Source organism: Mustela nigripes, chromosome 17, assembly GCF_022355385.1.
Source record: "Mustela nigripes isolate SB6536 chromosome 17, MUSNIG.SB6536, whole genome shotgun sequence".
Classification (NCBI taxonomy): Eukaryota; Metazoa; Chordata; class Mammalia; order Carnivora; family Mustelidae; genus Mustela; species Mustela nigripes.
Window position 1 is genome coordinate 58,511,085 of NC_081573.1, and position 23,082 is coordinate 58,534,166.

Genomic DNA, 23,082 nt, shown 5'->3' on the forward strand with positions numbered 1-23,082 from the left:
GCCTCAAGTCCACCCCTAAGTGTGCAGGTCGCCCCGTGGGCACTCAGAAGCCACGGGGGCTGAGAGCAGAGCATGACCATGATCTAGAAAGACCGCCCGCGGTGCTCGCGGACATTTCCACAGCGGGAAGGACGCAGTGCTGTCACCGACACTGACCCGCGTTTGGGGTTGCCACGTGATTGGGACTTCGGGAAAAAATGGCCACATGTCACGCTGCTGGGCCTGGCCACACTGGTTCTCAGCAGCTTCTTCTGTGGCCTGGAGGTGAGCTCTCGCGCCCGGGCCTGGCCGTGACATGGCGACTCGGTGTTCCAGAGCCTACGTCCGCAGGCAGAGATATTGTATCTGCTCTCGGGAAGCAGCTGGTGGCGAGACAGCCCAGGGCCCTGAGAGCCGTCCCCCTCGCCCAGACCCCGTGGTCGCAGTGGTGCCAGCTCCGTGGGCATGGCCGGGACGGAGCAGCGAGGCAGCTCCGAGCGAGCCGCAGGTGCTCACCGTCACCCCCAGCGCCCGGGCCAGGTGGCGGCCACACCCCCGGTTGACCAGGCGTCGGGTGCCCACTCCTATCAGCGAAGGGCCGCCTGGGAGGCGGGAGGGCTGAGCACCCTGCCTGATGGGTACTGTCCGCCCCGAGGGCTCGGATGGAACAGGTTCTGAGGGACAGCCCTGTCCTTCCACATTCCCCTGCCGCTGCCCCGGAGGGGGTGGGGTGTGACGGGACAAGCGCGGTTTCCTTTCGTAAAGTACGGCGATTCTGTAGGCGCGTGTCTGTGATCTCACTAACCTCACAAAATGAAACAAGCATCCAGGCGACCGTCTACCCTGCGTGGGGGCTGTGTCCCCCCAGCACCGTGGCGGACCGAGGGCTGGACATGCAGCAAGGGCCAGGGACGACACGGAGGACAACGTGCTCTTCTCCGGATGTTGTGACAGGGGGTCTGTGGGGCAGGGACCCTGCGTTCTCACTCGACCCTGTGCACGGATCTCCCTGGGCTGCCCGCCTGCCGGGGGACAGAGGTGGGGGCGCCTCCAGGAGATGCGGTTGGTGCAGGTCCTGGGAAGGAAGGGCCACATGCTAGAGGCGCCCTGTCTCGGGACTATTCTGAGGACGACTAAGTCACGACCGCTGTGGAGGTCTGGGGACACGTGAAGGAGACAAGTCGTCACCCGGGAAGCGTGCGGATCGTGGTTTTAAGAGCTAGCATCCGTGAGATTCTGAGCGCATGGCGCTGGTTGTCAGTAACCCAACGGGCCTCCAGCGACAGGGATCGGGAAACGGAGGCACGGGGTGGGGAAGCCCCTCGCCACGGCCTGCGGGGCTGTGCACCCAGAGCTCCGCCGTGCTGGGTCTCAGACAAGCCCCCGGCCCCGCCCAACGGAAGCAGCTCCGAGGGCTGCAAACATTCACCTGCTGAAGCCTCGAGGCCGTGGGGCTGCCGCCGTGGAGCCCACACCCTGGAGAGACAGTGGTGACGCCCCAGCCTCCCACGGGATTCTCCCCGGCCGTCCCCGAGCTCTGGTCCGTTCATTTCCTCCACGAACCGGAGTTTTCTGTGCCAGTCCTGACGCGGGCGCCGAGGCTGTGGGGTGAGTGGGACGGAGCTCCTGCCGCTGGCTCAGACACCCTGAGCCCCAGGAGCGGTCGGTGTGATCACACTCACACACACGTATGTACACATGTCAGTGCACACGCTCCCGTGTGTGCACACGTACGGACGGACATACAGCCTCACATGTGCTCCCACACACATGTGAACGTAGCTGTACACACACGCTCACACTGGTAAACACACTGGCACACACACGCGTGAACTTGAGGTCAGCCCACCCCCTGCGGGTGCCCCCTCCTGTCCTGGCCCCCGTGTCCTCCTGGAGGAGGTGCTCATTCCAGCACCACCCAGGGGGAGGCAGCAGCACCCCGGGGCGCCAGGCAGGGCTGAGTGGGGGCGTCAGGGACAGCCTGTGCTCAGACCCAGGGCTGCCCGACGTCTGCCGCTGTCCGGAGAGGGCCTGGGCTCAGTGGGCTGGTTCCAGACCCAGACCGGCCCACTCTGTACCCAGACAGGGGCCCCCATGTGCCTCTGCAGGTGGGACACCCCGGGGCCATCAGCCTGTCGACGTCCAGTCAGACTCGCGAATGTCTGATCACTCGCCCGTGACCCCACGACGCTGTCCACGGGGCCACTGCAGCAGGTGGTGGAGACGGAGGCCCCGTGGCTCTCTGATGTCGCCCGCTGAAGAAGAACTGGCTTGAGTCTGGGGCCCGAGCGGGATGGATAAGCCGTTTGGAGAGAAAATGATCCCAGGGAAGCTTGCCACATTTTTTCTAGAAGAATGTTGGAAGTTTTGGTGGCCAGGTATGGAAAAAGAAACCTCTGGACACTGAAGTCATTCACGGCGGGCGGGGCGGAGGCGTTTACACAGGCACAGCTGGCGAGGGCACGCCGCTCGCAGAGCCGGGCCTGTGACAAGGGCCGGTTGTGTCCGCCCGCCGCGGCCCGTCACCCCGGGCAGCACGAAAACACACATCAATGCGCCTTTGACAGCAGGGCCTTCCTCACGGGCTCCGAATCAACGACCACGCTGAGCAGAATGTAAATTTGTAGTTCCCCCTCGGAGACATGATCACAGGAGAAGAACGAGGACAGTGGCACTTGGACCAGGACAGCTGGCTCCTTTCCTGCTGCCGGGCTCGGAGTCGGGGCGTCCGGGACACAGGGTGGGAGGCGGCAGGGCCCCGAGGCCCCGAGGCCCGGGCTGAAGGCCGCCGTCCTTCCTGCCCGGGCCTGCCCGGGGCACTGCCATTCCTTGGGCCGCGCACGGATCTCTCCACCCTGGGCCCTCGCGCGGCAGCCGCCCCATGAAAGAGCCCATTCATGCACCAGGCCGCTGGCTCGGGTCCCTGCAGCCGAGCCGGCCCCCAAGGCCTCTGTTTTCCTTTCATTAGAAGGATTCCCATATTGAAGGCCCGCAGGAGGCTGAGTCCAAGGTGCTGTGCTGAGTGCCGAGAGGCACGGCTGCCCGTGGGTCCTAGCGCTTTCACGAACGGGTCTGACGTACCAGCCGGGAGGGGAAGACAGAGGGTCAGGTCCCGTGGCTGCCGGACGGCAGGGTTGGGGACTGGACCTGAGCCAAGCTGCCCCGTCGCCCTGCCGGGAGGAGCTTAGGAAATGCGGGAATCCTGAGCCGGTGTGTAGGTCAGGGAGGGCTTCCTGGACGTGGAGGAGCTGATCCCAGAAAGGGGGATAAGGTAGGCTGTGGGCTCTGGCAAGTTCTGCACGCTCAGACCCCTGCCAGCCCTTGGTCCCGTGGCCTGGGCTGGCCCACACGTGGGAAAGCGCGTAGGTGTTGGTGGCATGTGGGGGGAGCATGCCTGTGTCCGTGTGTTAGACCCTCCTCAGGAAGGGTGCCCTCTGTCTCTCTTGTTGGACCATTTGGAAGACAGGAAGACGGGGACAGAAAGCATCTGAGTCATGCGCCACCGTCAGTCTGGAATGTCTCCTTGGAAGGGCTCGCGGGGCTCGGGCCCCGCCCGCCACCACCCACCCAGCCTCCCGCCCGCCCGCCTCCTCCCTCACCCCACTCCCATCTGCCACCCCCAAGGCTGCAGACCCCCCGAAACACAGACGGTCTTCCGTATGGCCACATAGGAGCTGATGCTTCGCCTTCCGTAGGTAAAGATTGATTCCTTTCCACGCGTCTGTTCCTTTCTGCGCTCTGGAGCCTGTAGGGTTTTTTCCAGAGGCCCTAGACCCAGGGTCAGGGGTGCTGAGGGCACAGCAGGGTGTCAGGGCCGGATAGCGTCTGCCGTGGGACATGCCCTGGCATCGTGAGGTCACTTGCCCCTCCTCCCTCAGACCCTGCCCTTGCGCGCAGCTTCCCCAAGACCCCCCAGAGACCCCCAGCCACGGTCAGGAGGAGCGGGGGCTGTCTCATCATGCCTCGGGGGGCCGGCACTGCCCTCCTGGCCACTGCGTTCTCCCTGGGCAGGAGCCCAGAGAGGTGGCTGACTTACCCAGGGACGGGCAGCTAGCAGGGAGCGGGGGACGGAAGCCAGGCCCTCCAAGTTGTCGGGCTCCTTGGCAAGTTCTGCCAACCTTGCTTGTGTTCCGGATGTGGGTCCGGGGAGCCCAGTGTCCAGGCATCCGGGATCGCTGCGCAGATAACTGGCTCTGGAGGGGCCGGGCCTCTCGCTCCTAGAAAGGAGCTCTGCTCCCTGTCGGCCGGCAGCTGTGCTGAAGGGCAGCTCCGTGTGGCAAGGCCCACACCCCCCATCTGCCAGCCAAGACACCCAGGCAGCAGCCTCTGGGAGGCTGACCCCTGACCCCCGGCCCTCACGGCCATGCCATCAACCTGGGCTCCGCGGGGAGCCAGCAGGCACAAGAGCCGGCCATCGGGGGCCCGGAAGGGGCTGTCCCACTAACTCATGGGTCCTTAGGATGGGTTCCCTGCCTCCTCCAGCCTCAGTTTCCCCATCTGGCAAATGGGCCTAAGGGGCCCGTGGGAGCCCACAAGATCACACGTCCATCTTGCCACGAAAACTCCCAGGAGGGAGCAAACATCCATGTGCCATGTCCCAGGTCAGAGGTCCAGACTCCCAGAGATGAGCGTCTGGGCCTCAGGGGTCCCACTAGGTCCAGTGTGGCCCCACACACAGGGCAGGGGCAGGACGTGGCTTTCAAGGTGTGAGCTCATCTGGACGGATGGGTGTCCAGTGCCCAGGCACTGTTGGAGTCAGGCTGCTGCGGCCATGTGACGCTATGTCCCTGGAATTTGCCGGACGCTTCTCACTCCCCCCACCCCTGCTCTGGCTTTGAGGACGTGGTTTCATTTTGACATCAGGCAGAAGTCAAGGAGATGACTCAGGAGTGCTGACCGGCTTTCCCGGCACGCGCAGGGGCCCAGGGAGCCTCTGCCCCCTTGAGAGCGGCCACTGGCGAGCTGCAGGCCCTGGGCGGCAAGGGGGCTTGGCCACGGAGGGGAGTGGAGCTTGACGTCTGTCACTTTGGGCAAGTTGAGTCAGCACCCCTGCTGGGGTACCGGTGGAGAGCAGGATCCGGCACAGATACCCAGTTTCCAGACGTTATTGCAAAAGACCAGGGACTCCCGGCCAAGACCCCGCCCGCCCACGCCATCTCCATGGCACCCCATGCCCATGTCTCCCACTGGGCAGCTCCTCCTGCCAGGGGTGTATGAAGGTCATTGCCGGGCTCTGGGAACTGGGAGGAGGGGAGGGTGCTGCCCGTGGGAAGCCCGGGGACTGCTGGGCTCCACCCCAGGGGACCATGCCCCCGCCACATCGCTGACATTTGGGGCCAGATACTTCTCTGGTATGAGGCCATCCTGTGCCTTGCAGGAGGTCAAGCAGCCTCTCTGGTCTCTGCCATCATGGCCCATAGTTGTGACCACCAAAAATGTCTCTGGTCACTGCCAAATTGTCCCCCGGAGGGGGTATAGTCACCCCCAACGAGAATTGCTGGGTTCTCCGAAGCAAGTGAGCCTAGAGCCTTGGAGCAGGAGCTCCGGGCGACAGGGTCTCCCGCCGGATGGCTCAGCCCCCGGCTCTGTCGGCCAGTGGCCCTGGGGCAGGACAGGCATGTTTGGAACCATCCCGGGAGATGGCAAGTGCAGAAGCCCACCTCCTAGGATGCCAAGTTCGTGCCCTCAGCACCTGGTCCAGGTGGGCAGTGCCAGCCCAGGGTGGGCCTGGGCGTGGCCCTGAGTCCTCTGCCGACCCTCACACCAAGGGGCATCCAGGTACACCAGGGGCTGGGCGCGTACACACACACACACACACACACACACACACACACAGTTCAGAAACCGTGGACTCTTAGAAACAAGGAGAGGCCAGTGAGAAGGCTCCCGAAGCAAATACCATCTGGGAACTTGGTCTGAGCCAGGGGACCCCACGCTGGAAACTTTAGGAAACCAACTTGATTGAAATACCGATTAACTTGAGGGGGGCTCTCAGCGCCTTCCTGTGCCGATTTCCATGGAAAAGGAGATCCCAGGACCCGGAGGCCCAGAATGATGCCCCGGAAATGTGAGCTGAGGCTTGGGCTTTCTGAGTGCCAAGCAGGACCGGGAGGCGGGGGCCTCTGGGTCCCTAACCCGTTGTTCAGTTCCACTTCTCAAGTCCAGGGCAGGGATTTCTGGAACCTCGTTCCAAGGCTGTAATGAACAGCCACGGGGAAACTGACTTTGATGCGCACTGTATTCTAGCTTCTCCTACAGCTCAGAGCCCCTCCGGCTGGTGCAGACCACAGTGACCGGTGCCAGGGGGAAGAGGGGGGCCAGCCGCTGCCTTCCAAGCTGGCCTGCAGGACTCGGGGCCAAAGGCCCTGTGTGTCACCTATACCTTGCTTTACATGATAAAGGTGCTCCTAACGGGGTGTGAAATTTGAACTTGGGCGAGTTAAAGCTTGCTTGCAGGCTCTCCGACACTGCTCACAGGACCCGTTCTGAACGATGCCTTTCTACCAAGTGAAGACCCGCCCCCGCCCCCCAGCACACAATGTCCCGGCTCAGAGGCTAGGGCTGTCCGTGCCCTGGGGTCCTCTGCAGTGGAGGAGAGAGGACTGCTGCTCGCAGTGGGTGTCTCCCTGGCCTTGAAGGGACCCACAGGGGCACACCGGTGACCAGCCAGTGTCCCATGCCCTGAGCTGTGTGGCCTCAGCAAGGTGTCTTGCCTTCTCTGGACCTTGATGTCCTCCTCTGTGAAGGAAACCATGGGACAGAAGACACGCACTCTGGGGTGTGCATAGTCCCAGCTCCCCCCCCCCCATCTGTGTTCCAGAATTCACCAGGCCAGTCTGTGACAGGCCCGAGGCCAAGCAGGTGCCCAGTGATGGGTGTGGCATGAGCCCCCCAACACCAACCCTCCCTGGGGAAGCACAGGGGGAAAATGCCTCATGTGCTGGTCCCTCCGAAGGGCTGGAGAAGGCGCCGTGAGGGGTGGGGATGGAGGAACTATTGGGAACCACATGGATGCACCGAGGCCCCGCAAATCTGACAGTAGTGCTCTACCCAGCCCGGCCATGGAGCACCTGAGGGCTGCCAGCTTGGGGTGGGCTGGGGGCAGGGGGTGCATTAGCCCTGGTTTGATGGCTGCCTACCTTACCCATCAGGGTCCCCATCACTGGAGCGCGTCCCGTGAAACAGACACCTAGGAAGAGTGGTGCTAAAAATAGCTGGGGGGCAGGGGGTGGACGTTTGTAACCCAAGCCGGCTGTGCCTGGGGGCCGACCCGCGCGCGCTGCCCAGGGCTGGGCCGAAGCACCCAGCCGCCGCCGCCGCTGCGAGCGTGTTCGCGAGGATTGGTCCCGCGCGCGGCCGGACCTGGGAAGCGGGTGGAGGCTGCTCCCCTCCTCTCCCGACCCCGCCCGCAGGGGCAGAGCGCGGCGCAGCGGCGGCGGGGCGGCTCGGTGCCCGGCGGGCGGGCGGCCCGTCTGCGCGGCCCGGGCGGCCTGCGGTCGGGATGAGGACGGCCCTCCGCGCCCAGAGCGCCGGGGCCGCCGCGGCCGTGCCGGGAGCTCGATCGTGCCCGCCAGCGCGGCGAACGGAGCGGGGCCCTCGGAGCGGGAGGTGAGTGTGGCCGCGCCGCGCCTGGGTACGGCGCGGGGACCGGGGTTTGCGCGGCGGGTCACCTGGCTGCCCGCGACCCGCCACGTCCCGGGCGCCGTCGGCGGCGCGCCCCGGCAGGGCCCGACGACCCTCCCCGCGCCCCCGACCCCGCTCGCCGGCCCGGGACGCGCCGCGCCGCCAACGCCAGGGCGCGCCGGGGGCTCGGCGGGGGCCGCGGCGCTGCGAGACCGGCCTCCGCCCTGCCCTGCGCGTCTCGCTGAGCCGGGGCCAGCTCCGCGGGGCACTTTGCAAAGTGCAGCCAGAGTACCCGGGGCTGCGTGCCCGCCGGGGCCGCCGAACGGGGCCTCCGGAAAGTCGGGCCTCCGGGCAGCAGGGCCAGGGCGGGGGCGCGCGCGGCCGCGGGCCGGCTCATTCATTGCGGGCTGGAGCAGCTGCAACCCCCCCGCCCCCCGCAACAGGCCCGCCGGCCGCCTCCTCCGCGCTGCCCCCGGGCGTGCCGCCCCAGGCGCTAGCCGGGACGAGAGCTGGCAAGGCGGCAGCGGAGGCAGCGCGCAGGCCAGGGTGGGAGTCTGGGGCGGCTGGGGGCTCCACGCCGCTGCGCGCCTGCGGGGAGGCCACGCGGCACCCACACCCGGCCCGCGCCCCTGACCGGCTGGGCGCGCCTAGGGAGTCGGGCCGGAGGAACCCGTGGGGACGCGGCGCCGCGCGGCGGCGGCCGGAAGGGAAGGCCGGCGGGGCTCGCGGGGACTTCCCGCAGTCACCCAGACACTGCCCCTGCACCCGGGGCCAAGGAGTCTAGGGGTTCGTAGGGACACACTGCGCTTCTCTTGGACTGGCCTCCCGCGCCCTGGCGGTGACTGAGACCCTTAACTCTTTCCACACCAGCTCTCAAGTAGCGCCTGGTGCCGGGTGGGGACCGTGCCACGTGTAACTGTGCGGAAGCCTCATATCACCAGATAGCGGAACCCCGTGTTGTGGGTCAAGAAACCGAGGATCAGAGAGGTTGGGTGATGGGGCCAACGCTGCACAGCCAGCGAGGAGCAGAGGCTGCTGGCCTCTATCCGATCCGTCACGTGGCCTCCAGTCCAAGGCTGCCTGTTGGTTGAACACATGTGACCGAGCCCTCTCCTGCCCCACACTGTCTTAGGAGCCCACAACCCACCAAAGCCCCCCGCCTCCCTGAGAACAAACACGAGAAGCAGGTAAAATGCCAGGAGTGTCAGCCAGGGGTGCGGAGGGTGGGGAAGCTGGGGCAGGGTCACAGGATGAGGAAGGGCCACCTCTAGGGGTCCAGGGAGGAGGGCGTCCTCCGGGTGCCATGTGCCCAGCCTGGCAGGTTCCAGAACCACAGGGCAGAGTGTGCCCAGAGCCTCACCTGGTAGTGCAAAGAGGGAGGAGTGCGTCTGAGGCCAAAAGAGAGGCTGGGCCTTGAGAAGAGCCCACTGCCCCTGCAGCGTAGTGGCCTGGGGAGCGTGGGCGAGGGTATGGCTGGAACCAGGGCAGTGCGGAAGCCGGCAGTGCTGGGAATGCAGGGTCAAGGAGAACTCAGAGGTTCTTCAACTCCCTCATCAGTGCTCCCTTCTCCACCAGACCCTGCCTCCAGATGACTGCCAGTGCTTGCATACCCCCGGCGATGGGGACCTCACCCCCTATCACACCGGCCCATCCCAAGGTGCCGCCCTTGGAATAAGCTGAAGGTTAGGAGAAGGCTCTGTTGCAGGTTGAGGGGAAAGCCTCCTACCTGTGGTTTCTGTCGACTCTGGTCCTGTCTCCCTGAGCAGCCCACAGCCATCGGGCTAATGCTTACACACCAATGCCTTTGGAGAATGTTAATAGAGAGATTATGTCCCCCTGAAGCCTAATCTTGTCAGGTCCTGGGCCCTTTCTGACTTGACATTCCAGGTCAGGCACCGTCCTGCCTCCCTCCCTGGGAGAAAGTCAGTGGGTCTCTTCCCTGGCTTCCCATTTGCAGAACTCCAGGGTGGCCTGGAAGCAGAGACCTGTTCCCACCTCCTGTCTTCTGGAACCTCGCCACCGTTGACGGTGCCAAAGACGCATGTGCTTCTTGACATCAGTTCACACTGTGGATTCCTCCGGAGTCCGGAGCCTTCCCAGCCAAGCCCCACCCCCACCTTCCTCCAGGCTCTCACCGTTCCCGGGATTCAGTTACCCGTCCGCTTCCTCATCCAAAATGAGGGGCTCGGAGTTTAGGGAAGGTGATGAGTGGCAAGAGGGCCGTCTTCGGAGGCAGCGGCCCGGGGCTGTGTGGGCAAGTCACCCATGTCTCTGACCTGATTTCTCCATCGGGAGAACGGGAGACCTCACAAGGACCAGGGGGACTGAGGCATAGGGTCCCCGCAGCAGAGGCCTGATGCAGGGTGAGCCTCTGTGGCTCCTACCCCGGCAGCTGGGGAGACCCTGCGGGACCTGAGGGAAGGGCTCGGCAGGGGCCAAGGGCCGGGAGGGGTGCCTGGCGCCGGTGACAAGTCCAGGCAGGAGGGCACTGTAGGGCATGGTCACGCAGCCTGGGTTCTGCTGCCTTCCTGGCTTCTCCCCGGCGAGGAACCTCCCCTAGCCGGCTGGCCCAGTCCACTCCGGTTCATTCTAGATGTGCGTGGAAGGAAGGAGGGAGACTTGAGCAGGGCAAGAGCAGCCCACCTTCCCACGACTGCAGGTGGCACTAAACCTGGGGCCCTTCATTCCAGGCCGGCCGCCGCCCCCACGCCATCCCCCTCCCCCGTGACCGTCCTCGGGGTCCACTCTTGGGATGCCCTTCCGCCTCCTGCCCGTGACCTCCCGCCCGGGACACCTAGCCTCCTGTCTCCCGTCTCCGGCGGCCAGCCACCTCCTTGCCATGGCTCGTGTCCCCTGCCCTGTCGGCTCCGGCCTCAGCCCCTCCGGCACCCCACCTGCGGATGTGTGTGGGCGCGGCTCATCCCTCCACTAGAGGACACCCGCTCAGCGCCCCATCCCCGCTGGGCCGGCTCTAGCGGCACTCGGCACACGGGCTGGGGACTCGCAGGACTCTCAGAGAATGAGCTCGGGTCGTGTTGGAGACGAGCTTGAGCTTGGTGGAGGGCATAGTGGGGAGCGGGGGAGGCCGAGCCAGATGTCCCTGCAGGTACCAACGCCGTGTCTTCGCCTCTCCCCTGCTGGCGGGTCCTCCCCGGCCACAGCTGGGTCTGCACGTGGAGCAGGCTGGTCACCGCATGGGGGCCACCAGCCTGCTGAGGGGCTCTGTCCACCCAGGGCGCCGCCCGGAAGGCCCCACTTGAGACATACGTGCCGTACGCGGGCCACTGTCCTGGTCCCGAGGACGTCCTGTGTGCCCACAGGAAGCTGCCCCCCAGCCCCCAAGGCCAGAGAGTGCGACACCTGTCGCTTCTGACCTGAGATTCCCTCTCCCTCATCACGGGCCGTCAAGCCTCCAAGACCCCCCTCCGGGTCATTCGGGGCCAGCGTCACTCTTGTAGGCCCTCCTTTGGCTCCGGTGCATCAGGCCGGCTTGGAGAAGGGCTGGGAAGCAGGGTGGCAGGCCGGTCAGGGGCCCACCGAGGGCGGCGGAGGGGCGGGGTGGGGGGGTGGCAGGGCCAGGCCTGGTTAGCACCACTGGGAGCTCCTGCCTCCAGATGTTCATCGAAGCCCGCGGGCCCCGCCCCCTCGCGCTGCCCTGCGGTTTCTGGTGCTGCTTCCCAACCGCCAGAAAGTGAGGTCAGCGACTGCACTGGCAGGGCTTTGGGGGTTGTGACCCCGCGTCAAACTACAGGTTTCCTGCTCACTACTCATCTCCGCTCCTGTCGGGGTCGAGGTGGTCTCGGAGAATTACATCCTTGTGTAAATAGAACCGGCTTTGGGGAGGAGAGCTCCAGATCTGAGTGCGGGGGGGGGGGGGGGGGGGGTGGGGGCGGGGCCTAAAGGCGGAGGCGGGAGGCTGGGCTCGTCTAGGGGACTCCGGGGTTGGCCCCCCAATCTTGAAATGGTGGTCCCAGGCCCCCTGCCCACCTCTTCTCCCTGTCCCCCCCGTGCTCGATGAAGGCCTCCCAGCGCGGGCGGCAGAGCCGTCTTCCCGTCCCCGGGGGAGCTCTGCGTTCCCGGGGACGGTGCTCAAGGCCCTTGAGGGAAAGCAGCGTGGACTTGGGGCCCCTCAGAGCCCTCGGTCAGGTCCCACTCTCTGGCTGCGCCGCCCTTCCAGGCACGCCTGGGCCGCAGAGACCGTGGCCAGCCAGGGCTGGAGGCCGCGTGCCCGTTAGCGTGTGCACGGACAGGTGGGCGCTCAGGACCGCAGCCCCCTCTGCCCTCCCGGCCCCTGGCTGGAGCCGGGGCGGGGCGGGGACATTCCATCCTGGCCGCTTGCTCACAGCCTCTGTCCTGACTCAGGACTGCTCGCAGGGCCTGCATCCCAGCCAAACAGGCCAAACAAAATCCACATTCATGAGCGGCCATCGAGGCTTGCTGGCGGCCCGGGCACAGATGCCGCCTGCAGATGTGACCGTTGTCTTCCCCACATTCCTCCGGAGCCGCCGCGCCAAGGTGGCTGTGGGTAAACAGGGCTGCCCCTCCCGGCCTGCATGGGGTTGGCGGGGCCCTGCTCTCTGGGGACACGGCAGAGGGGGGCTTCTCTGGGCTCCTGGCAAGGGGCGGGGGGTGGTGAGTGCAGAGACGCCAAGACCCTGGCTGGACCGAGCGAGGGAGCCAGGACTGGGTCCTGGTACTGGAGGAAAGGCCCCCTCGGCCAGGGCCGGTGGTCGTCCCACGTCCCAGACCAGCCTGACTCAGCAGGGACCTCCCGGGCTGGAGCAGAGTGCGCAGAGCCCAAGTGCAGGGCTCCGGGTCCGTAGTGTGTTCACACGGGTGTGCCGGCAAGCCCGCCATCTCCTCCTGGAGCGCTTCCATCCCCCAGAAACAAACGCTGCGCCCCATGGCGGTCCCTGCCCTGCCCCCCCCCATGCCGGCCCCAGCCCTGGAAACCACGAATCTGCTGTCCGCCTCTGCAGAGTTGCCTACTCAGGACATTTGCCGTGCATGAAGTCACACGGCGTTTGTGGCTGCCTGACTTCGCTCCTCGGAGCGTCGCCGTGGGGCGTCCCCAGCGTAGCGTGCCCGCGGCCTTGTTCCTTTCTATGGCTGAGTACTATTCCGTGGTGTGGCTGGACCACCGGTCGTGCGGAGCCGCTGGGAGCACTGGGAACACGTCTCAGTGGGGCGTGCGTTTGAGGTTCTCAAGGACAGAGTCTGGGAGAGGGACGCCGGCCTCCGTGCTCACCGTCACCGTCCCCAGCGGCACTGTGTCCCGTCCACGCCAGCGTGTAAGGCTGTGGGGGCCTCCATATCCCTTTCTGTGCGCGAGGAAGCCAGGACAGGAGGAGAAGGCCCAGGGTCCCATGGCTGGGAAGGGAGGCCCCGGATGTGACCTCTGCCCGGCTCCAGAGCCACAAGCACACAGACGGGGAAGTGGAGGCAGAGACCATAACAGTCGCAGTGCGGGGCACTGCCCTGTGGGAGGTTCTGCCCCCTCACCCCTGCCCTCCCTGAGGCTTCTCCTGGGCCCTTAGTGCGTGCCGGGCGGTGGCCCCTCTGCACACACGTGCCCTGCTGTCGCCCTCACAGTGGCCTCAGGGGAGGGCCCTGCGACACTGCCGGAAACTTCTGCTGCTCATCATCCTCACAGGCAAAGGGACCTGTGGCCTTTTCCCAGGCCAACAGCTCACCGCAGAGAAGGAATCTCCCCACCATTCAGACACGGATCCAGGAGGCCCAAGCATCACACGCGGAGATCCGCTGACCGGTGGGCCTTTAGCGCTGGCCTACCCCAGAGTAGCAGGGCCCTGAGCCCGTCCTGTGGCTACGGTTCCAGAATTCATGATCAGAACGGACGTAGCGAACAACCAGCGGGATCCACTCCCAGGATCCTGGCTCTCCCCGCCAGGAGTGATAACGTGGTCCCCAGTGCGCCTGGCGGGGAGCTGTCAGGGGGCTCGGGGGCTCGGCCAGGCAGCCTCACCGCACACAGGACAAGAGCACACACCTTCCACAGCTCCCGTGGGGTGTGAAGACTGGGAGCCTCGGCCCTGGGCCATCCTAGGCTGGCTCCTGCTGGGAGGTGTCTCCCACGGACACAGCCACATCGGAGAGAGAGTGTCAGGGGCTCAGTGTCCCCCCAGAGCAGGCTGACCACTCCTTAGCCATACATACCCTGTGTGCAGAGGCAGAGGGGACAGTGTCCTCCCCAGGACAGCCACAGAGCTGGGCACACTCTGTGCTTCCTGCACGGGTCTGGGGGTCATCTGCTCAAGGCCACTGGGGGCCAGGCTGTGCCCTGGGCTTTGGGGCCGCTGGAACAGGACGGTCAGCCCTCTCCATTAGGCCATCCAGGGCTGATCTGCACTATAGTGGCCGAGCAGCTGTGAATGCTGTGTCCCTCTCCTGGAAAGGCAGGACTGCAGGAGCTGCCTTGTAGGTGAGGAAACAGATACGGGGTTGGGGGACCAGCCTGTCCCTGGAGCCTAAGGGCCTGGGCACAGCCTGGGGGTGGGGGGAGATACTGGCCCCCAGCCCTGCCCACAGCCTTCCTTGTCCAAGTGCTTCACGCTGTGTGGCCGTGAGAGCAGGGAAGCGTGTGAGTGTGTGAGCGTGCCTGCACGCAGACACCTGTGGATGCATGTGTGCACATCTGAGTGTGCGGGCCTGTGGGCGTGTGCACGTGTGTCACACCGTACTAGAACATGAATACACAGCACAAGCCACAGTTGCGAGGTGCACGGGAGACCCTGAAAGTTTGGATGAAATTCCTTGCGTGTCACACGTCGCGACCGAAATGCCGCCGTCCCAGCGCGCCTTCAGCCTACAGCCAAGGGGGGTCCAGCTTCCTGAGACCTGGAGTGGTCGTTTTGTACGTAACTGGAGTCGGTTCCGACAAGCGTGTGCGAGCACTCCGTGTCTCCGTGTGTCCGTGGCCGCCGTGCGCCACTGGCGTCTGGGTTCCCCCCCCCCCCCCCCCCGCCGACTGTGGAGCCCCTGGTGCCCACCCCTTGCAGAGATCACCTCCCGCCCCTTGCCCCCACGTCCTCCAGGAAGCCCTCCAGACTTCTCTTCCTTCTCGGACCCTCGGTTTCTCAGACGGGGTTCAGCAGCCCTGGGTCGGACCCCTGCATCCCCCCTGCTCTGCTGGGTCCGAACCGACAGGGGTGGCCTGGGACCCTGCAGCCTTGTCCACATGGAAGTGGTGTGTCCATGTGTCCTCTGCAGCGTCCGTGCGTCCTTCCCCGGACGCCGTGTGCTGGGCTCATGGGATGGCAGCTGTCCCCAAGAGCACTGTCCCCTTGCTCACCTCCAAAGCAAAGCACATGCTCCTTGTGGTGTCTGAAAAACAGACGGTCCCTCAGAGCCCGCCTCCGGGGCTGCCCCACCTTTCCTCGGAGACGGCGCCCCTCCCGAGGCAGCCCGGTCCCTCCCCTCCTCAGGCCCTTCAGAACCCCCCCACCCCGTGCATGTGGGTCCCACGACTCACGTCCCGGAGTGCCCGTCCTCTTCCAGCTCCTGGAGTGCCGCCAGGCCCGGGCGTGGAGCAGCCTCGCGTCGGTGCCGGCGGACTCCGGGCATGTGTGGGCGGAGCGGTCTCTGCCATCCGGGGAGAACGTCTGGCCGCAGGCCCTGGCAGGAAGCTGACCTTGAGGGTACCACTCGGCGGGCAGCCGTGCCCCGTTTATAAATACACGCTGCTGCCGGGCCAGCCCACGTGCATTCCTGCTCCCCGCCGTGCAGCGCCCTCCCAGCGGAAGGAGGACAGCCGGCGGCCCTCTGCGCCCGGCCCCGCGGTCACTCCCGGTGAGTGGGAGCGTGCCCGATGCAGGGTCAGCTCAGGGCCTGCGGCACCCGATTGTTATCTGAGCGCGCTCGCCGACCTGCCCAGGCCGAGGCTGCATTTAGCCCTGGGAAGGCTCCCTGTGCCGGCAGCTTTTCTTGGACCTCGAGGCTGTACTTATGCCGGGCCGGTGCCTGGGGAGTAATTAGAGGCTCAGAAGCTGCCGGAGGGGCCTGAGCCCTGAGGCCTCCTAGGCCGTGTCCCCCAGAGCTTGCTGAGTAGAGCAGCAGCACTGAATTTACCCAAGCAGCTCCATGCTGAGCCCCCGGGGACCCAGAGACCCCGGCACGTCGGGCCGAGGAGGAGCTCAGGGCGAGCGTGGGGCTTAGTCAGGCATTTCCTCACCTCCTCCAGCCTCAGTCTCCCCACTGTCCTGCCTCCCAGGACAGGAATGAGAGCTTGTGTGGCTGGCGATGAGCCTGAAAAACCCGTCGCCGGGGACTGGGAACGGCATCCGGCAATAGGCGTTTCACCAGAAGGCGGAGTGGACACCGCGTCCCCAGCCTTCTGGCCGCCGGTCGTCCCAGGCACGTGCCCTCAGGAAGAGTGGCAGGCCCCCACGTGTGGGCGGCCCTGGGGCCTCGGCAGAAAGGGGCTCACCGTCCACACCGGCGCCGTCCAGAGAACCCGGGATGCGAGTCCTGGGCGGGGAGTTCCGGCGTGATCGGGGACGGCAGGTCGGGAAGGGCAGGAGGTCAGTGGGTCACACGTCTCAAACACAAGCCTGCGTGTAAACGTTGCACACACGCGTGTAGCATGCTGTGTGTTATGGAGCTCGCCGTGTATGTAACCGGTGCCAGCTATGTGGCCGTGTGCGTGTGTGCATAGCGTGTAACTGGCGTGTCTGGTCTATTGCACGACAGCCCCGGACACCATGTGCCAGGCGCCGTGCTGGAGCCGTGCCCCGATCACGGTTGTGACTCCCACAGGACCCCTCTGTGTAGATGACTTGAGGATACTGTGCGTGGAGGCTCCGAGGGGCACACCCAGCTCCCCAAGGAGGGCTTGAACCCCAGTTTGCAAATCTAAAGTCTTTCCTACCCTGGGTTGGGTTGTCCCACAGCCCAGCACGGGCCGCAGTCCACACACGTGCCCCAGTGCCAGGACAGTGTCGTGGTCGGCGCCCCAGGAGGCAGACTCAGGAGCTCGGGGGAGCTCGGATGTGGACCCCTTGCTTGGCCGGAGTGTCCATGGTGCGCCCCAGGAGTGGATGGACAGCATGGACCTGCGACACCTCCACCGCAAAGCCGTCATTCTCACGGGCTGGGGACAAAGCAGGTGATGAGAACATCACTCCCTGTGCTGACAGCCTGACCCCCACCCCCTGCCCCATCTGGTTTAGTACCCGGCCACCCCTCTGAACAGAGGGGATCTCTGGAGTGAGAGCCCGTGAGAGCCGCACCTGTCACTCGCTGTGTAAGCAACAGCCCCAAACCCAGGATGGCCGTGGCCACTCGCAGACCATTTGCAGCTGGGCCAGTCTGTGCACCGTGGGCCGGGCCAGGAAGAGGCATAGAGGTGCTTACAAGCCGCCGGGCTCCTTCCGAGCGGTCTGCTGCTTTCCAGAGCCCTCGCGGAAGGACCAGCCCTCTACAGCCCAGCTGTGAGGATGGTAGCAGCCCAGCCAGGGGTCGGCCGCGGGCTACCGGGTGGGATCTCTAGGCAGAGCTGGAGGGGACTAGGGGAGCTGGGCCTCTCGGTGCCCTAGTCTGTCGGCAGTCAGCTCTGTGCTCAGTGCAGCACGGGAGTGTCTTGTAGCAGCCCCGCATGGTGGAGCAGGCCCAGGGAAGACAGCCAGGGTCAGGACAGAGGACAGGAAGGGGGTCAGAGAGAGCACAACCGTGTTTCCTGCCGGGGGTGGCAGAGCATCCACTCTAGAGAAGGACATGTCTGGCTCCCCAACCCCCAGCCTCCGCTCTGGCCTGCATGCCCCGGGGCCCTCCAGAGGCTCCAGGGGAAGGGGGATCCAGACTCAGATGGCTGCGTAAGGTCCCGCCTCCCGCAGGACTCCCACTGACCAGGCGTGTACCCGGGGGAGGGCACGGCTTGTCCCTTCTCCCAGCCACGAGACAAAGGCTGTTGGTGACAGTCTGTGGGCTCCCAGGCCACCCAACTCCAACTATGTCCTGTCCTCTTCTGGGGTGTGAGAGCAGGCGGTGGGGCAGTTGCTCACTCTGAGACTGCTCCCTTGGCCCTGCAGTGAGCCAGGGGCTCCAGTACAGCAGTCAAGACCCCAAGACCCGAACTGCAGTCCTGACGACGGATGGATGGATGGGTGGACGGATGGGTGGACGGATGGACGGGTGACTACCTTTTCCAGGCAGTGTGCCAGGCAGAGACCCGACTGTGCACCTGTCATGCGAGGCTCTGTCCCCCAGGGGCTTCCCGTCGACCAGGAGGCCATGAATCCAGGCACTACATGAAGCCCTGAGCGGGCACTGCAAGTGTTGCTGGATGATGAAGTCTCTGAAATGTCACGAGGGCAGATGACCAGGAGACAGTGATGGGACAGTGACGTGGCGAGAAGCTGCCACCTAAGCACGAGCATGAGGGCGTGTGGGGACAGACATGTGCGTCCCAGCGGAGCCTCAGTGGCCCCTGGCCCTTGCCTGTTCTCCAGCACTGCACGGTTACCCACTGTCTGAGCCCGCACGGGGACTAACTCTGCCAGGGGCCAGGGGCACAGGGAGCGGCCAGCTGCCTGCCTGCCTATGGGCACCTCTCCTCTGGTTCCGGGGGCCTCTCTGTCTGAGTTCACCCCTGTCTGTCTCCCCCATTCAGTTCCTCCCCTGGTGGGGACTCCAGCTGGGGAGGACGTCCGGGGGCTAAGCCCGGGTCGCGCGGCCAGTCAGGCTTTGCGGGGGTCTGCCGACTGTCTCATCTGACCGGCCTGCACAGAGCGGAAAGACCCCACAAAAAAGGCCAGCTCAGCCTGGGAAGAGAAAACACTGACACCCAGCCTCACGTACCAGAGGTGACATCTGTGGGAGACGTGTGGATCAGGACACTTTCAACTTCTCCAAGGTCCAGACCCTCGGAGAGGGGGGAGGAAGGGTGGGGCCAAGAGTCTGGGTCAGAAGCACAGAGCCCAGGACCCGGAGTCCCGAGGCCAGGGCGGTGACAGCGCGTGGGAGCGCCCGTCCAGCAGGGCGACCCCGGGCCATGGTCCGACACCCCATGGGGCCTAGCAGTCACCCCGGGCTTGACACACCGTGCAGACCGCTCTGAGTGCGTGCGGTAGCCGCACCTTTACACTTGCAGCATTTTTCAGAGCGAAGCCCGGATGCCCCATCACTCTGCCTGTAAAGACTTCCAGAAACACTGCTGGCTCTTCAGGGAGGGACAAGCCAGTGGTCGGCAGTTAGGGGTTTCAGAGAGGGTAGTAACGAGTTACCAGTGCAGATGAGTCACCGGCCTTTCTAATGGAAGCGAGAGGGAGTCTGAGGCCTTCCCCGTGGCCGTATCCCTCTCCAGCCTCATTCTGTGAGGCTTTCCTGGCAGGCGAGGACGGGAAGGTGACGGAGCCCGTGGCAGCTGAGCTGCTGGAAGCGACGGTCCCCGGAGCACGGACGTCATCTGTGCCGGGTCAAACGGGAAGACCTAGGAGCCTTAGAGAACACTGGAGACCTCCGGCGCAGGACGGTTGCTTTGAGAGCACGCGTGACTGTGCTCACGGGGCAGCCCTTCCCTTCTGAGTGGCCGGGGGGGGGGGGGGGCGGGGGGGGGGGCGCGGGGGGGGGCCCCCCCCGTGGGGGGGGGGGGGGGGGGGGGGGACCGAGGTGCAGCAGGACGGAGGCACTGACCACTGTACAGAGCTGAGTGCTAGTGGCCGCGTGAGGAGGATGATAAAGTGAAGCACAGGGTTGGGCCTCTCAGGACAGCCAGCTGCTGGCCAAGGACAGGACCGGCGCCCAGCGGAGTCCCCTGGGAGCCCCCGTATGAGGCTGCATTGGTCACAGGGGGACAGAACTCAGCTCAAAACAGGTTAAGCAAAAGGAAACCATTTGGCTCACAAAATGGGGTGACACAGGGTCTGCATCCTGTGTAGCTGGGTCCAGGCACACCCATGGTGGCCTCGGAGTCCAGCCTCATGGCAAGGGGACAGTCAGCCCCCTGGAAGCACATGGACGGGGGGAGAGGAGGGGTTCTCCCCAAGGCACACCCGAGTGACCGTTGCCGGAAACACGGAGGGGTGCTGGGCCGGCATGGGACGGACGCCCCACGGAGACCACCGGCAGGGGTGGCCCGGGCGGGAGACGGAGGCGAGCGGGAAGACCCAAGCCCTGAATCTTGGGGCACAGCCCCCAAGCAGGACGGGGGTGCGAGCTCGCAGCTCCCAGGTCAGATCCGCTCTGCACGCGTGTCGGGCGTGGCCTTGGGCTGTTTTCAAAATCACAGGCGTCCACAGTGATACCCGTGCTTCCGTTGGAAACCTGCGGGAGGCGTCCCTGCCGCGGCCGCACGGCCACGGGACACGGCAGGGGTGAGGCACGAACAGGTCGCGGCGGCCCCCGTGGCCGTGCCGGCTCCTGCCTCACGTGCTCTCACCCGGCCCCTCGAGGCCTGCGGGGGCTGCGGCTGAGAGAGTACGGTCCCGGCACGGCTGGCGGGACGAAGACGCGGCTAACCACGGGGAGGGACAGACCCAGGGCTGTGGGGTCCTGCGGGACCCCAGGAAACAGGCGAGGTCGGGAGCCTCGAGCCGTCAAGGCCGGCCCCTCCCAGCCACCCCCACAGGGCTGCAGCGTCCTTCCCTCGGCCCCTGCCGAGGGCCCAGGCCAGAAGAGCCCCCCGGCCCTGCCGCCCGCAAGGCAAGCCGGCCTCCGCGGCCTGCCCCCGAGCACTCGCACTGGAGCTCTTGGCAGCTGGGGAGCGCTAACGTGGCTCCGCTGCTTGGGGGACTTTGAAGGAAACTAATTAAAAGCAGCTCAGATGTGAACAGCTGGACAGTGGCAGGGGCCGGGGCAACTTTCCACAGGGCCCAGAGCGAGCCGCCGAGCCGCCACCATGAGCCGCTGCGTCCGGCCGGGCCCGCAACGGCCCCTGGCCGGGAAGCTGGGTCCAGGGGATCCAGGGGTCTGGGGGACAGGGGCAGGAGTGTGTGCATGCTCGGTGCTCAGGGTGGCTGCTGTGGCGGTGGGGGGCGGTCCCTCGCCGCAACCCCTAGAGCCGCCATCCCTCAAACCCAGGCTGAGGAGGGGCTCTGCAAAGAGCACCGTGTTGCTCCTCCGCCTGGGGGTCTGCAGGAGACCCGCTCTCGGGTCCTTGTCATTGTAAGTGCCCCTGCCTTGCGTCGGAAAGCCAGAAGGCCGAGTGCGTGCCCTCCCTCAGCGCGGCCTCGGGGAGTCCCGGGGATGCCCCTCCTGGGGAGAGCTTTGAAGCCCTACAGTCTTCCTCTGACCTAAAAACCAGTGTACACCTTTTATCTGGGGAAGAGGACCAACACGGTCCCGACAGCGTGGAAGGGGGTGGCGTGAGCGAGCCAGCCCCTCTAGACGCCCGGAGCCTGTGCGCCCGGCAGCCAGGGCTCTCCCGCCCCGTGACCCCAGCAGGCCTGCAGTCAAGCCAGGGCACCCAGGGGACAGCAGCCGGCTGTGACGGGCCCGCAGGAGTGGCATGGAGACCGCGGGGGCCTGGCTGGCACAGAGCTGCGTGGGCCTCCGTCCATACCAGTCCGTGCACAGCCGCACCGGGAGAGTTCAGGGTGCTTGTCCGTGCCGGGAGCGGGGTGACGCGGCCATGGTGGGGGCCCCTCTGCTCCGCGGGACACACATTGCTGGTTCTATATATTCCGCGTCCGATTCGATCACGGTCTCACGGAGGCTGCACCAGGCCCGCAGGGAGGTCCCTAACGCCCGCTGGCTCACTGCGACCTCCCACAGCCTGTGCGGCAGGTGCTGTTGGGATCCCCACTGTCCGCAGGGGACACAGGTGTCATGGCCCACGCAGCTGGATTCCACACCGGCACCTCATATTCTGTGTAGGTTTTCAGGGTGTTTCCAGCTGCGCCGGCCCTACTAGTGACCCCAGACAGGAAGAAACCAGAGGCAGCGGTGTCCCGAGCTGTCAGGGCCCCCAGGGGCCTCTGAACGGCCGAGCCCAGTGTCCTACATGTAGAGACGTCAGCAGCAGGACAGACAACAGGCACACACACCCCGGTATGCACACGCACAGAAGTGCACAGGTGCACGTGGGCACACACACGCGGGCACACGCAGACACACACACACGGGCACACACAGACACACACGCATGGGCATACGCGGACACACGCAGACACACACAGGCAGGGGTGCTCACTGCACCCTGACCCCGGCCTCCTCCGAGCCCTCTGGGCCAGGAACCTGGTAACAGGCACCCCCTGCTGGACGTCGAGGGGACAGGACGGCCACACACCCAGAGGCCTCCACAGCCTCTCTGAGACCCCGCTGGGAACCAGCTGGGTGCACGCACCGCCCTCCCGGCCAGCATCCCCGGGGCGGGCGAGATCTCATGGGGAAATGGGGTCCCAGAGAGACACATTCTAGCATCGCTTTGTGAGGATCTGAATTCCTGCCTTGTAGGAGGTCTGTCCGCGCCCCCGGGGTCATTATACTAACACCAGGGACACGGTGACCGCGAACACTCACTGGGGCGGGCCATGAGCTGATGCTCGACCTGTGCCGTCTGATGTGACCCTGCAGACCACACGAGCAGGGACCAGCATCAGACTCACTGACAGGCGGGTGAATGGGGCGGAGAGGCTGAGTGATGGCCCGAGGTCACCCAGCAAGGAAACGGTGGTGCCTCCCTCGGACCACAGCATCTGCGTCCTCAGTCCCCCTTTCCCAATGGGGCCTGACTGGCCCATGGCCTCCAGCTCGTGGAGGGGCCAGGACCCCTCTCCTGAGGCATCAGAGAGCCCGTGGCTGGACAGACTCATGGGGACTTGGGGAGCTGCAGGGCCGGCCCGGGCGTGGCCATGACTCTGCACGCGCGACGGGCGCCAGCAAGGTGGCTCCCAGGCCCTCTTTGAAGAAACACGTGGTCTCAGCCCTGTCCAGCCAGGGTCCCAGGCCCCAGCGATCCCGAGGCAAGTGCCAGGCCTGACACGCTCTGCCCTCAGGGACACGTGGTCCAGCAGTGGGGCGCGAGGGTCAAGCAAGCACATGACTAGAGGCCGTGGATGAGACCAGGTAGGCTTCCGGGCAGGTGACATTCCCGAAGACAGAGGCCCGCGGGCAGCACAGGCCTAGCCCCCCACCCCCACCCTCCTGGGTCCCCGCCCCATCCCCACCCAGATCGCAGCGGGCAGAGCTGAGCGAGTCCATTAAATTAGAGCCCAGACCGCGCGACTCTCAGGAGGGCTGTGGCCGTGAGACCGGGGTCTGACCCGTAGCAGGACGCGTTTGCCGACTCTCCGTGGAAGAAGGGCTCTCCGGGCCGTGTGGGGCTCCCTGTGCCGGCCCCGGGGGGAGAGGGGCCCGTGAATGCCCCCGAGTGCCTGCCGCTCACGGCACGACACGCTGACCGAGTGTCCACACTGCTGGGCCTCGGTGTCCCCTAGTGCACAGCGCTGGTGGGGGGCGGTGATGGCCGGGGACAGGCGTCCCGTCGGAGTGTCCTGCACCAGCAGGGGTGGACACTGTCTGTGG

General features: G+C 65.8%; 2 protein-coding genes across 2 annotated transcripts in view; both read left to right on the forward strand.

Annotated features, from left to right (window-relative positions):
* The first annotated feature begins 444 nt into the window (after positions 1 to 444).
* Positions 445 to 22,994, forward strand: LOC132004980 (collagen alpha-1(I) chain-like). Its single transcript, XM_059381641.1, has 9 exons — positions 445 to 617; positions 7,392 to 8,148; positions 9,178 to 9,259; positions 11,217 to 11,293; positions 11,965 to 12,127; positions 15,121 to 15,411; positions 20,010 to 20,259; positions 21,058 to 21,190; positions 22,827 to 22,994. The coding sequence occupies exons 1-9, from the start codon at positions 445 to 447 to the stop codon at positions 22,992 to 22,994; spliced, it is 2,094 nt and encodes a 697-aa protein (XP_059237624.1).
* Positions 7,494 to 23,082, forward strand: part of ZNF469 (zinc finger protein 469) — a 37,310-nt gene continuing 21,721 nt past the window's right edge. Inside the window, exon 1 of the mRNA XM_059381643.1 lies at positions 7,494 to 7,587. The gene's annotated coding sequence lies outside the window, so the exon portion shown is untranslated. The remainder of the gene's footprint in view (positions 7,588 to 23,082) is intronic.